The sequence below is a fragment of the Erithacus rubecula genome (genome assembly GCF_903797595.1).
Source record: "Erithacus rubecula genome assembly, chromosome: Z".
Taxonomy (NCBI): Eukaryota; Metazoa; Chordata; class Aves; order Passeriformes; family Muscicapidae; genus Erithacus; species Erithacus rubecula.
The window spans coordinates 11,216,788-11,230,555 of NC_136661.1; the positions used below are offsets into that span (position 1 = coordinate 11,216,788).

General features: G+C 37.3%; 2 protein-coding genes across 6 annotated transcripts in view; both read left to right on the forward strand.

Annotated features, from left to right (window-relative positions):
- The window catches only part of TENT2 (terminal nucleotidyltransferase 2), a 41,967-nt gene extending 32,356 nt beyond the window's left edge, over positions 1 to 9,611 (forward strand). For 3 of the 5 annotated variants that reach the window (XM_079330412.1, XM_079330411.1, XM_079330410.1), the window contains 2 exons: positions 4,145 to 4,224; positions 6,065 to 6,206. In XM_079330412.1, the coding sequence (XP_079186538.1) occupies positions 4,145 to 4,224; positions 6,065 to 6,139 (155 nt within the window). In that variant the 3' untranslated portion in view covers positions 6,140 to 6,206. Of the gene's footprint in view, positions 1 to 4,144; positions 4,225 to 6,064 lie in introns of all 5 variants that reach the window. The other 2 variants (XM_079330408.1, XM_079330409.1) reach the window with 1 other exon arrangement.
- A 1,064-nt stretch (positions 9,612 to 10,675) lies between these two features.
- Positions 10,676 to 13,768, forward strand: part of CMYA5 (cardiomyopathy associated 5) — a 48,378-nt gene continuing 45,285 nt past the window's right edge. The window contains exon 1 of the mRNA XM_079330182.1: positions 10,676 to 10,941. Within this exon, the coding sequence (XP_079186308.1) occupies positions 10,769 to 10,941 (173 nt within the window). The 5' untranslated portion in view covers positions 10,676 to 10,768. The remainder of the gene's footprint in view (positions 10,942 to 13,768) is intronic.

Here is a 13,768-nt window from a genome sequence, read left to right on the forward strand (position 1 = left end):
GGAAACAGTTGTCACAAAGGCAGAGATGGCCTGGGCCCTGGCTGCAAATTAATGGAGGCTATTTTAGGATAAAGATATCAAGGGTTGAAGTCTCAGGATGAAATAGGAATATAACTTGAACAGGAGACAAACAGTATGGGTAAAGTTGTTAGACACTGAGAAGATTTTGCTGGGGGAGGAGGAGAATAAGGCAGAAGTTCTGTGGCTGGACAGACATTCCTCAAGATTGATGAGGTGCACTTTCCTGCATATATGCTGCTCTCTGCAGAGAATAATCTTCAGTCAACTTCACCTGCTGGTGAACTTGTTATTCTGTGGTCCAGAGCTCACCAACTTGACCATAGTCATATGAATGTCAGTGTAAAGCCACATGACGGGATTCGTGTTCTTTATTTGACCCTTTGGGGAAAAATCAATAGTTGTAGGGGAACAGCACACTGAAATATGGTTGCACTGGACTCTGTAGTCTTAGAGTTGAGAAATGTGAGAATTAGAGTATCTGCAGAGCTGAAATGATTCAGAATAGTGTAGTGAGGCATTGCCAAGGCTCTGGTGGGAATATGGGAGGTGGGAATGCTGGGCAGCTATGTTTGCTGCTGTCACGTGATGCTGAACCACTGTGTTGCAGGGAGCTGTGTGTTTCAAGCTCTCATGTGTTTTATGGCATTACAAAGTGGTTGAATAATTAGGTTATCTTTCTGCCAGGCTGGAAAATAGAATAAACATCAACATACAAAATAGACAGTATAGATATTGCATTTATTTACATGCAATATCTAGTCTTAGTTACATACAACTTTTCCAATTTTTTTAACTAGTAAAAAGGGCAGAATTATCTATAGGTGATAGATCTGATTCCTTCCTTTTTTCAAGACTTAGTGGATTTAGCCTCACATACCAAGTTTTTACTTCTAATTTGGGAGGGAAAAATTAAATCTCCTTTTACCCAAGGTAGATTTCATGTTTATAACAACTGTTAGTCTGAACTAGGTTAACAAAGTATGTAGTTAAATTTCTGTCTACTTGGAAAGATTTCAAAAGTTAGCTAAACATGCCAATATATTCTGTTTTCCTAGACTTTGTCTAATTTTCCTGTTTTCAGAATAAAATTTCAGTATTTTTTTATTTTTTTAAATATCTAAAATATATTTATTTATAGATTACACAAGTCTGTGCCTGCAAGCTTCCACAATTCTGCATGTAGTACTGTATTTAGATTAGCTCAAGAAAAACTGTGCTCTGTTTTAAATGTTATGGGGCTTAAGGCTGATTCTCACATGTATTTCTGCTGTTAGAGAAACAAATATAGTAGAGATGCTCTTTCCAGACACTTTAAAATATGGTAGGCTTTTAGCATGATGGGGATACAAAGAGCCCTGCTTTTAGATAACATTTTAAACAATCCTTGTCAAAAGCTCTAAATGGCTAGCAACTCTTCTAGTTTCAGTTTAAATCTTGTCTATATCAAGTAATATCAAATACTTTCCTGTTGAAAAAGGAAAAGCTAGAAATGTGGCAGTTTTATGAGATAATTGCATTGATAATCATTTAGGGAAGTCAAATAAGAAACCATCTAAGCTGCACATGATTGATTTTGTAGTTTTAAGTCTTTCAGATTCACATGCTAAAAATAATTTAAAAAACAATTCCTCAGGGCTTGGTCAGCAGCAATTCCAAAGTTGTGTGATATCTTGTATTTTTATTTGGAAAAATGATTCCCTTTAGCCTTTCCCTCAAACATTTCCCTCAAGCACAGTGTTCAAATTGTGTTACTTTTTTCTTTTAATATTCTCATCTCTCTGTGTGAACAAAATAACTTAAAATAAACTCTGTCTTAATGGTTAGAAAATGTAGTGGTGTAAAGAGTGGCTGATTGCAAGATTATGCAATCTTACTGTTCTTCAGAGAACCAGTTTGTCTTTTGACAGTCAGTAAATATGCAGGAAGATTAAAGGGAAGATGTGAGATAGCTTTTGTGACTGGAGAGCCTTTTTTCCACTTTCAGACGTTTCAGAACTTTCAACACTTCATTCCTTGTTGCTTTAAAATATAGATATAACTTGGTTCAGTGTAAAGGTCCTAGCATTAGAAAAGCAGTTACCATCACATTTATGATATACAAATGAAATGCTGTATTTGTTCACATGGTAAGGGACATGGAATTCTTAATTTTATTGGATCACTCTCTCAAGTAATGGGACTGACTCTAGAGCACTGTTTTTTTTATCTGGTTGCCAGTTTTTGTTTTATACTAAATGTATGATGCATTCTAAAATATAAAAAAAATCTGCCTGTAACTATCCACTGAAAACTAGGTAGTTTGAAGAGAATCCTTATAGAAAACTGCTTAATACAATATTTATTGCATGAAAACATTTCTTAGTGAATTTAAGGAGGTAGCAGAAATAAAAATCTGAAGCCATGAAGACGTACCAAGTTTGAAATTCCAATCTCCATAAAGGCACAAGCTTTATTTTGCTATACATCATTATCTGAATAAAAGTAATCCATAACCAACTACACAGAAAAAATCTGCCTGATTTTACATATACCTCTGTGGTTCTGTGGCCCATGAGGACTTGCATACATTTTATCAGTGTGAAAGATACAATATTGCTTAAGGTGTTCTCTACTAAGAAAGAAGACTTAAAAAATCTGTTTTGTAGCACACTGTAGTGGATAGTCCCTGCATCATAATTTTTTAGTATCAATTGCTTTAATGTTGGCAGCCTTATCAGGAGCAAGAAATACTTTTCTAATCTTGCAGTTTAAAAAGTTCCAAACTGTTAATAAAGTTGGGATAAAAACTGGGGGGGGGGGGGGGGGGGGGAGGAGCAGAACAATAATTTGTAGTCAGTTAGAAAGCAGAACCCCTAAATATTTAAATTATGAACAAATATTGCAGAATAGGTATGAAATTACCTGAGTTTATTCTGAATTACACATTGTTAGAGCATTCATTGAATCATAGAATGGTTTAGTTGGAAGGGACTTCAAGTATTCTCTCTTTCCAACACCCCTGTCATGGACAGCGACACTTTCACTAGACCAGTTTTCTCAGAGCCCCATCCAACCAGGCCTTGAGCACTTCCAGGGATGGGGCATCCACAACTTCTTTAAGCAACCTCTTCCAGTGCCTCCTCACCTTCACAGTAAAGAATTTCTTCCTAGTATCTGGTCTTAAGCTTGTCCTTTTTGGTTTAAAGCCATTCCAGCTGGTGCTGCGTGCTCTTGTGAAAAGTCCCTCTCTAGCTCTCTCACAGGCCCCTTTAACATACTGGAAAGTGCTATGAGATCTCTCCCAGAGCCTTCTCTCCAGATTGAACAACTCCAGCTCTCTCAGCCTGTCTTCATAGGAGAGGTGCTCCATCCCTGATCATCTTGGTGCCTCCTCTGGCTTCTCTCCAGCAGGTCCATGTCCTTCCTGTGCTGGAGCCCAGAGCTGGTGCAGCACTGCAGGTGGGGTCTCAGCAGAGCAGAGGGGCAGAATCCCCCTGGCCCTGCTGCCCACTCTGCTCTGGATGCACCCAGCACACGTTTGGCTCTCTGGGCTGGCAGTGCCATGGCTGGGTCATGTCCAGCCTCTCACCCACCAGCACCCCCAAGTCCTTCTGGGCAGGGCTGCTCTCAGTGACTTTTCCAGTCTGTAATTGTGTCTGAGATTGCCCCAGTACAGGTGCAGCACCTTGCACTTGTTGAATTTCCTGACGTCCTTCTGGGTCCACTGCACAGGTTTGTCTATGTGCCTCTGGCTGGCATCCTGTCCTATATTGTCAACTGCACTGCTCAGCTTTGTGTCGTCTGCAAACTCTCTTTAGGATGTTCTCCGTTCAAGGCATTCAGAGAACTCAGGGCTTGAGGCTTTTTTTTTCTTCTTTTTTTTTTTAAATTGGTTTGTTTGTTTTGTCTTGGATGTTTTTGTTCTTATCGGGGGTTGTTTTGTTTAATTGATTGGTTTAGTTTAGTTTTGGTTTGAGGTTTTTTTGATAAATGTTATGTAGAAGGAAAGCTTAAAAACCACAGAGGAACTGACTATTTAAAACACTTTTGGGAAGCAATTATATGTTTGACCCTACTTTGTTAGTAGAAACAAACTAACTCTAGATTTTTTTAATAGTTTTCATGTTTGTTTTTGATCTTGCAGAGCCCTTTGATGGGACAAATACTGCTAGAGCTGTACATGAGAAGCAGAAGTTTGATATGATCAGAAGTGAATTTGCACAGGTAAAAAGTACATCTCATGTAGTTTTTCTGGTAATTTTGTCTTTCAAGATAGTTATACTATCTTAAAAATACTGGTCATTAAACCTGCCTGTTTCTGATGTTTTATTCATTATATTATAAGTAATAAAAGTGTATGTTTTTAAAGAAAATATGGAAAAATAATTTATGGTATTCATTAATATCTGCCATTAAACTTCAGGTTTACACTGCAATGGGTACTCAAAACAGTAAAAACCTTTTCTCTTAGATTTTCTTGTGCATGTAAAATTGTAGCAGTGGTTAATAGCTTTAAAATTACAACTTTGTTTTCATTCATTATTTATCCCTACATTAATTTAACTGGTAATACATAATATTTTATGCTTCTTACTATCCCTTTTTAAAATAATATCACCACCAAAATAATGGGTTTGTTTTGTTTTTTGATAACTTAATTAGATGGATATTTTTCTTTAGGGAGACCACACTCAGTTTTAGAACATGAGTAGTTCAAACAGGAACTTTCACTGTCCCAGTCACGGGAGGAAAGGACACTTTGAAAAAAGAAAAAATCTAGACCTTGGTTAAACATCTTTTTTCTGAAAACTTTTTGCTACCAACTCTCTTTTATGCTTGTCTCCTGTCAAAGGCATTGCATAGAAATTGCATCCCAAATTCTAGTTTTCTGAAATCTTTGACTATTTTGTATGTAGCACGACTGGGGATTTATGCATAGAACTGGTTTCCAGCTTTAGCCAGTTAAGACTCTCCTATTAAGCTGTCCTTGGAGCTTCATGTTTACTCCAGTTATTCAAGTCTTTAAGTATGTTGAAGGTTTCTCCAGCAAAAAATAATTCAGTGCCAGATACTTGTGATAGAGCAAATGCTGTAAGAGACACCTTAGTCAGAAAAGGGTAACATTTTACTTTTAATTCTGTTCATAAATGTTAATTTTTTTCTTTTATTTAACTGTGTTAGCATACAAAATACTGAATCGTTCACATACTTGTATATAAAATAGTTGATTTTATGAATCTGCTGAAGTCATGTTTATGAAATGGTTTGGGTTCTCATGGTTCTGTGAAATCAGAGTGAAGTTCTCTTTTCAGAATTTTCAGTTAACAAAATTTGTTTCAAACCTCTGTAGTTTTCTGAAAAATGTACAAGCAGATGTTTGATGCTAGTTGTCTGGAAGCAATACACTAGAGTGATACAGTCCTGAAAAAATGTCCTTGCTGCCAGATACTGTAAAAATGACAGTTGCTCTAAAAGTGCAAGTACTTTTTAATATCCTGCACTATTTTTTAAGAAGCAATCTATTTTGTCCTTGAGAGAATTGTTCTTCTTGATTGGAGTGTAAATAACTTCTGTATAAACACAGGAAGGTCGCTGCAGTTCTTTGCAGGCTCATGGCATAATAGATGTCCTGAAACTCAAGCTAGAAAGAAAGAAGAAAGCTGAAATAACTATTTTAGAGACACAACTGGATTCTGGAAATGATAGTGCATAATATTATTTATTTGACATGTGTATTTGAGACAATTATTTTGCAGTTAGAATATCAGTGTAATGCTTAAATATTGTTAACATCTCTGTCTCCAAAAATCCAGTCTGTTCTTCAAAGATTTTATCTTCCTCATTAGTTCATTGCATTTTGTGTACTTTTTGGATTTTGCTTCATTTAACTCCAAAAACAAATAATCCAAAAGACCCTCAACCGGCAAACTTTCTTCTCAAAAAGGAGAAAAGATCAACCTTAATTTTGTAGAAGTGTGATGCTTATTGCTTATAATGGTATTTAAGTTTTAATGGCAAAGATTATATAGTATTTTTTAAAAAAACTTGTGTTTTTTTCCCTCAGGCTTGGTGGTTATTACGAGACAAGAAAGATCTGAACTATATATTACCTTTAAAAGCAGCCAAACAGAAAAGATGACTAGCTTCTTTCATTTTCCCTTTTTTTTTTGGATCCTGCTGAATTAAAGAACAGTGTCAAAATCAGGTGGCACCCCATGATTTATACAACCTGTTTTTCTCTGTAAACTTTTAAGGAAATGTTTATAAGGAAGTGGCATATTTTATTATTGGTGTTTGTTAATACAGCTGTTCATTCAGAGATATGCTTTCTGAAAATACTTGCATTGTTGACTTCTAGAAGAAACTCGCAGCAAACAAGAAGAATACATGTATTTTAAGGAAAGTATGGGGATATACTTGTTTCTTCCGTGATCTGTGTAACTATTAATTTAGACAGATTTAATAATGAAAAATAGATACTCCAAGTTCAACCATGTGCAAATCTGACTACATCCTTAAGACGCTGTGCACTACCAACATCTGGATGAACAGAGAGTCTGTGCTTTACATCTGCTTGATTGCAGTAAGCACTTCTGCTCAACTTAGCACTTTCCAGTTTTATTTCACTTTTACTTGGAATTGCAAGCAACTGTGTATGAAAATGAAGCTAGATTATGGTTGGTAGTACTCTGAATATCAAGAACTATAATCTAAACTGGACATTTCAAGCAACAGTTGTACTAGGAAGAAGTTGAAGTAAAAAAGCTCAATTCAATGCACATAAATGTTTCACATTCACACAGAGTAGGCAGGAAAAGATTTAGTGCTTCCTTTTATGTATTTGAAGCAGTAGTGGTATTTCTTTTGGAGAAAAGACCAAAATCAAAACACCTCATATCAGTGCTAAAATAAACTGGGCTTCTCATTTGATTTTGTGTAAATGTTTGTGAATTGGTCAGCCACTGTAAATTGAATCTAAGTAAGTAATTATGAAAATTATAGCTTTTCCAAAAAATTGCAAACATTCTCTTAGACCTCCTGTAGCACAATTTGTTCTCACATATTTGTTATTGAAGACAAATTAATTATTAAAACTGCATTTACCACGGATGTTAAATTCATACTTCCATTTTTTTAAGTTTAATATTTTATATGGGGTCCAGTAAAATTAAGTTTATATATGGAAGATACGGGTTATTTTTCCAATTTATGTTATTTTGTACTGCATCTTTAAAATAGTTCCTTTAATTAAGTAGAATAGGAAATTCCCTGTGAGGTGAGACTCATGTTGCAATTCAACAAAATCTATCATGGCTATTCTGCAGTACATCTGTGAATAGGCAAAAGTTTGATTTATTACATCCTCTAACAAAATTGTGAAAACCCTAATAGCTGTAAAATAACAAGCATTATGTCTTCTTGTGCAAACTTTTAAGTTCTAGTTTATTTAAAAGTTCTAAATACTGTAAAGTATATGCCTGATGTGAGATTACTTCCTACACATTTTCTCACAGTGTAGTCTATGTAGAATTTTGTCTTGTTTCTGCAATTGACTTCTCTTTTGCAATTTAAACTTTCAGTTTAAAAGGATTTAAAGATAATCTACCAGCTCTATGTAGATTCTGGGAAAAGGAAGTGTTGACTATATCTTCTTTAAAATGATATTGGCTACATCTTTGTCTAGAAAATTTAAAACTCTCCCGACATAGGATGAATAAGAAGAGACATAAATGTTTAAAGTTTGTAAAAATGTATTTTGACTTGAATGTGAGAGACAAAACTTTACAAAAGACATAAAACGTTCTTATGAGTTTGTATTGCATCACCTCTTGTGTCAACATTTTTTACACTTCAAATTAATGGTTCATGTTTGAAACTTCTTTCTAATGGTGTTTAAAAGGTTAGCGTAAAAATTGTGGTATCTCTGAGCTTCTCTATGAAAATTGCCCTACCAATTCAGTGGTATTTTTAATACAAGATACGGTCTGTAACCACAGTAGTCTGTGTCCTTCAAAAGAATCCATTTGTATTTTTTCCCAAGTTTATGTCCTTCTGATAAGCCATGTCTATAACCAGAAATTCTAGATGGTCATTTTCCCCAGTTTTTTTAGAACAAGCCTGTTGGTAGCATAATTGTTAAATAGTGGGCTCCAACTTTTGTCAGAAAAAATCATATATATTACCACAAAATAAATGGCTTGAGGAGAGTGGGTAGGAGCTGGATTTTAACTTTGGATTAATTTCTGTATAGTCTCGGTTGTTAGAGGTTTAATGACCTGGATTTTCATCTACTCTGGGCAAATATCCAGAGTGAAAAATTCACTAATGGCTATCATACCTTTTAGTTTTAGGGTAAAGTTTTCACCTTTCCTCAGCTTCAAAATAAAAAATTTTACCCTTGGCATATATTCTAGCCAGAATAGTTTTTTCTGAGAGCTCTTTGGTGAAAGGTATTTTTCACAACTGACCAAGGTTTCAGTGTATGTGCAAGATGCTGTCTTCTCTGGGATTTGTTATTGCCTTGGAATAAAACTGGTTTAGTTCCGTGCTTTTATTTATTTATTTTTAAAAATTATTATTCTTGGCTACCCTTTTAGGTATTGGGTTGTCTTGTCTTTTTTCACCTCATGTCAGAAACCACTAGTGTCTTCTCTAGGATTTTAAGAATTCTATTTAGAGCTTCAGGCTCAGAGGTGTACAGTAGGACCAAACATCGGCAAGAGCTTCTCATTTGGTGACAGTAATACAGAACTGGTATAGGTTACACACTGTGACACTTAAAGTTTCTATTCTGGCTCTTGCTCTCACTTGTCTTGAAATGTGAATGTGTAAGTGAACTCTCAGTACCTTTAGGTGTGTTGACAGTATAAGGTGTTATTTTTTTAAAAATCCCTCACAAAGAAATCAATATAAATCAATTTTAAGACTCACATTGCAGGGTGACGTGATTGTTTGGGGAAAACAGATAGTGATAAGAAAAGGATGCAAGATGATTTGTGTAAAACCTGAAGTTAGCATTTGTGAATACACTATATTTGTGAATCCCAAACTTCTATTTGGAACTAGTGTTTTACTTGAACTTGTGTTACTGGACTCGATTCACAGTATATTTGATGTTAAATTTGCATCCATGAGAGAATGTCACTCTTGATTTATTGTACTGTACTTGCTACGGGTTGTGCTGTATTTTGTAGGGGTTTTTTTGCCTTGTTCTCTATAATCATTGTGTGTTCAGATATAAATATTTCTTTAATTTTACTGCGTATGATGCTTTTCTGAAGAGCATGAAAGAATGTGCGATATTAGTCCACTTACAGGTCAGATTCACTTGTGAGAAGTACAGATGGAAATAAGTTGAAGGGTTTCTGGTAAAAGAGTATTTGCCTTTCTCTTGCTGTGCTGGAGACTGAATCACAACTTTTGCAATGTATGTATGTTTCGTCTATAAGCATTTCTAGAAGATTTGTAATGCTCTTGCCTTCCACATGAAATTTAAGGAAGAGTACTTCATATTCTTTACATTTTTCTGTGTACACTGTCTACGCTTATGATGAAATGTGGAGTTTAATTTAGTTTAATATCTGTTTCAAATACACTTTTCAAAAAAATTACATTGTCACATTGTAAATTGTTTATATCACTGGGTGGGTCAAGAAAGCAGAAAGGTTTTACCTGTACATACTATTTTGAAATGTCAGGAGAATTTTGCTTTAGTGTGCAGAAGTAGGTTGTAGTCAGAAGTACAGGGATGGGTGTTTCTATACTTACAGCACTCTTAAGTGAGAGTTTGCTGATTGATTTATAACCAGCTATTTATTTGAAGATCAATGAAAAAAAAAAAAAAAGATGGGGGCATTAGAATTATACTGTGCATATAGTTGTTTATACTTGAGATATCTTGGAAATTCTTTACTTAGAATCAGGGGTTTAGCACTTTTCCTCCTCTTCTAAAAATATTTTTTTAAATAAAGTCATCATTTAGACTAGTACAGATTAAAAATATTTCTGTTTTGTCTGAAAAGCACTGCATTTTGTGTAAAATGCAGAATAATAAAGGGTAAATGTGGCTTAACCTAAACTGTACATGGTGCTATAGTTTGTCTTTGCTTTAAACTATAATTGGTTCAAGTCCGCTCAAATAGGAGGTTTTAAAGGTCCTGGGATTTAACATATTGATAAATTGAGGGTTTAAATACATTCTTTCTGCATAGTTAAATACCACAGTTCATCTCATATCTCTTACAGTATGATATTAATAATTAAATGTGTTTGTTGGAGGCTCATCCACTAGTTACTGTATTTGACCTTTCCAGCTCTAGCTTGAGGCACTCTGGGGTGTGCTCAAGGGCAGAACTTGTGAAATGTACTTTCTTGTGGGGCCACAGATAAACTCTCCTGCTTCGTCTATATCATCCACTCCAAATTTGCTGGAGGTGACTGAGGGAAGGTCTGCTTGGCTGCCTTCCTCCCTGCTGCTGCCTGGCTGCCCTGTCTGCCGTACAGGCGGCTCTGTGGCAGTGTGGCAGGCGAAGGGGGAGAGCAGCTGGAGAGATGGCCACGGGGCCACGTGTCCTGGCACCGGGTTGGTGCTGGGAGCCAGGGTAGGAACTGCAGCGACTCTGCGCTGTAACTTTGCTGCCTTCTATTTAAAGACTGCCCTGAGTCAGGAGAAGTGAGTGCTACTGGGGATGACAGTTGCTTCAGGCAGCCCTGGGGAGGACAGGGTTGGGGGTAAACATCACCGTCAAGGGCCTGAGCGGGGAAGGGAATGGAGGGCTCCCGCGGCACTGAGTGCGACAGGGCATCCGAGACCTCGTCCTTCATAGGAGATGAAGAAGAAGAGGAAGAGGAGGAGGAGGAGGAGGAGGAGGAGGAGGAGGAAGAAGAAGAGGAGGATGAGGAGGCCGTGGACCCAGAGGAAGCAGAGGAGCTGACTAACAGGTATGTCTCCTGAGGTACTCATAGCCTCAGAGGGAGCTGGTAGCTCCGTCCCAAAGCATCATCCCCCAGGAGATGCCAGGATTGGAGTCCCATACTGGTTTAGTGGCTTTTCCCCCTTCCCTTGCCCAATTGCTGCAGATTAGAAAAGGGGGGAGTAGAGGGCTGTAATATTTTTTCAGATGAGTATGGCTGTAATTAAGTTTTGTGTGGTAAGCGCCTACCCTGAGTTCCCTGAAAGCTTTTCTATTTAAAGATCCTCTGATGTGGCAGCTCAAGTGGCATCTCCTTCCACTCCTCCCTCTCTGGCTGACTCTTTGTCACATATGGATCTTAAATGCTCTGCAGATTTGCTTGTCAGTGAGAAAATGCTTAAAGATTATAATGGTGCATTAAAATTGGTTCCTTTTTATGGCCCTTTATTCCTTCCCACTTGTCCCTCCTTCTTCAGTTTCTTCTTTCCTTAAAAAGGAAACACTTGTTATACATGCCTTCTCTTGCTGGTCATGATTTGTATGGCTGATTTTTGTGTTGGAATGGGAAATACTCTGTCCCTTTGATATTTATTTTTTTTATCTTTTTTATAGTATTCTTTTTCTTAATAACTCTTCCATGGAAACGGTTGTCCTGATATTGCTCTCTTACCATTAGGAATGTAATGAACAAGGCTGTGGCCCCGTGCCCTGCCCAATGGACCTGCGCAGGATGTGGAGGCATCTGCAACCTGATCCATGCAGACAGACTCTGGCTCTGCCAATGCTGTTGGTTTCATAAAGAAACCACAAGGCCTGAGAGTCCCCCAGAACATTCCAAGTGTCAAGGCTTTTTCCTTGTCTTGAGTAGACCCTATCAGTTGTAAGTGGTACTGTAGGAAGCACCTAAGATGTTAATGTTGTTAGCTTAAGTTTTTTCCAGAAATCTACCTTTAAGAAATGTGTCATACAGTTCTTAATACCTCAGTGCTGTGAAGCCATCTGCATTCACCATCACGCTGTGTATCACAGTTGAAAGTGCTTTCTGACATTGCTGATGGTCACCTGAAAAAAAAGATGTCAGTGGGGGCTCTCTGCAGCCTAACCCACCCAAAGTGCTGCAAGAACAAAAGCCAAATGGGAAAATGTATCCTAGAACTGCAGGAAAACCTTCCTGCAGGGGAAATAAAGAGCTAGTTTTCTGCAGTGTGGAGGGACACCCTGATGTGTAATGCTCCTTTATTCCCAAGGGAGGTGTTGGCTTTTCAGTCCCATACCAGCACAGAGATTGCATGCCAATAAAACTGCTTGCACATGGCAGTATTCCTGCAAGAACACCAGCTGAAGTCCATGGAATGGAGCTGCTCACTGCAGACAGCTAAAACATAATTTAGACAGATAGATTTTAATAGAATCTGCAGTTAAATGGCTATTGATAAAACTGAAATTGTAAAACACAAGTAGGAATTGCTAAAAATGGAGTGAAATCTATCTAGTCTCACAGTTATTTACTACTTGTGCTGAGAGGATGATTTTTCCATGGGTGCCTGTTAGCAGTTTCACACAGCTGGGTCTTGCTTCTGGCTGGCAACCTCTGCTATGCAAACTTGGGCATTGCATCTCAGCACTTATTTAAATCACAGTAAACACTCCCTTTAGCTCCCAATTATATTAAAAACAGCGGAGTTTTTCTCTGTCCTTAACTGTCTTACAAATAAACAAGTTAGAGTTTACCAGAAAGGTTTTTAACAGCTATGCTAAGTGGTAACAGCATTAATAAATTTAAAAGAATAGTTTAATGAGTTTAAAGGAGATGTAAAATTTTGGGTTCAGCACAAATGTGGTGACTGCACCAAACACTCAGCAATAGCTTAGAAAAGTTAAATAGAACTGACTCTTTAATTGCTTAGATGTCACAAATGTCAGCAGGGTTATTGAGCTTTGGGCCTCCTCCCGTGGTCAATGCCTGGGCAGAATTCCTGACAGGTTGAGAACAAATAGATTGAGCCCCTGGGGCATACTTACTCAAGCTGTGAGCTAATTATTCGTTGATAAACAGGTTTTCAAGCCCCCATTGTGGAACAGATTTTTTTGAGAGCATGGGCTTTGAAAAGATAGCTTAGAGGAGATGTAACTAATATGCAAACTTGGCTGAAGGCAGCTTGTACTGGACTCTGCTGCCATCAATTTATTTTTAGCAACCCCAGGTTCTCTGTTGCTTCTGCTTTCCTCCTTTGAATGCAGTTGAACAGCACCTGGTTGTGCGAATCAGCAGTAAAGTCCACACTGGCTCCTATTTCTGCTTTTCAAGCAGGTTAAATAGCCTCATAGCTGTTTTATATGAGAGTCATGCAGCAAGATGACTGATTGCTCCAAGGTCAGTAAGTGCCTCTGCGAAAGAAGCAGAAGAGCCTTGGTGGTCCTCTGAGACACCAGCTCCTGAGCTCTTACCAAAGTACTCTGCTTCCACACTGTGCAGCAGCTGCAGCAAGTTAAATCCCAAAAGCAAGCCGAAATTATGACTTGTCCCAAAATTACAAGGCATGCATATGAAAGGTAGAAGAGTTTGGATTTCATGTCTTTATTACCCTTATTAACATAAAGTTTAAATCATTTGGTTTTGTAGCACAGTTTTTTTATAAGTATTGAGACTAACTTGCAGCATCAAAGGTGGGATAAGGGTTTCATAACCTTGTCAGCACAAAAACCCCACTGCTCTGTATAGGAACCATATAATATTTACTTGCTTTTGGACATTTTACTATCTATAGCTCCATGTATCCAATTAATCACCTAAATAGGGAAAATACTTTGAATACCATGTTCGTTAAGGCAAGCATGAGTATGAAGTTATCAGG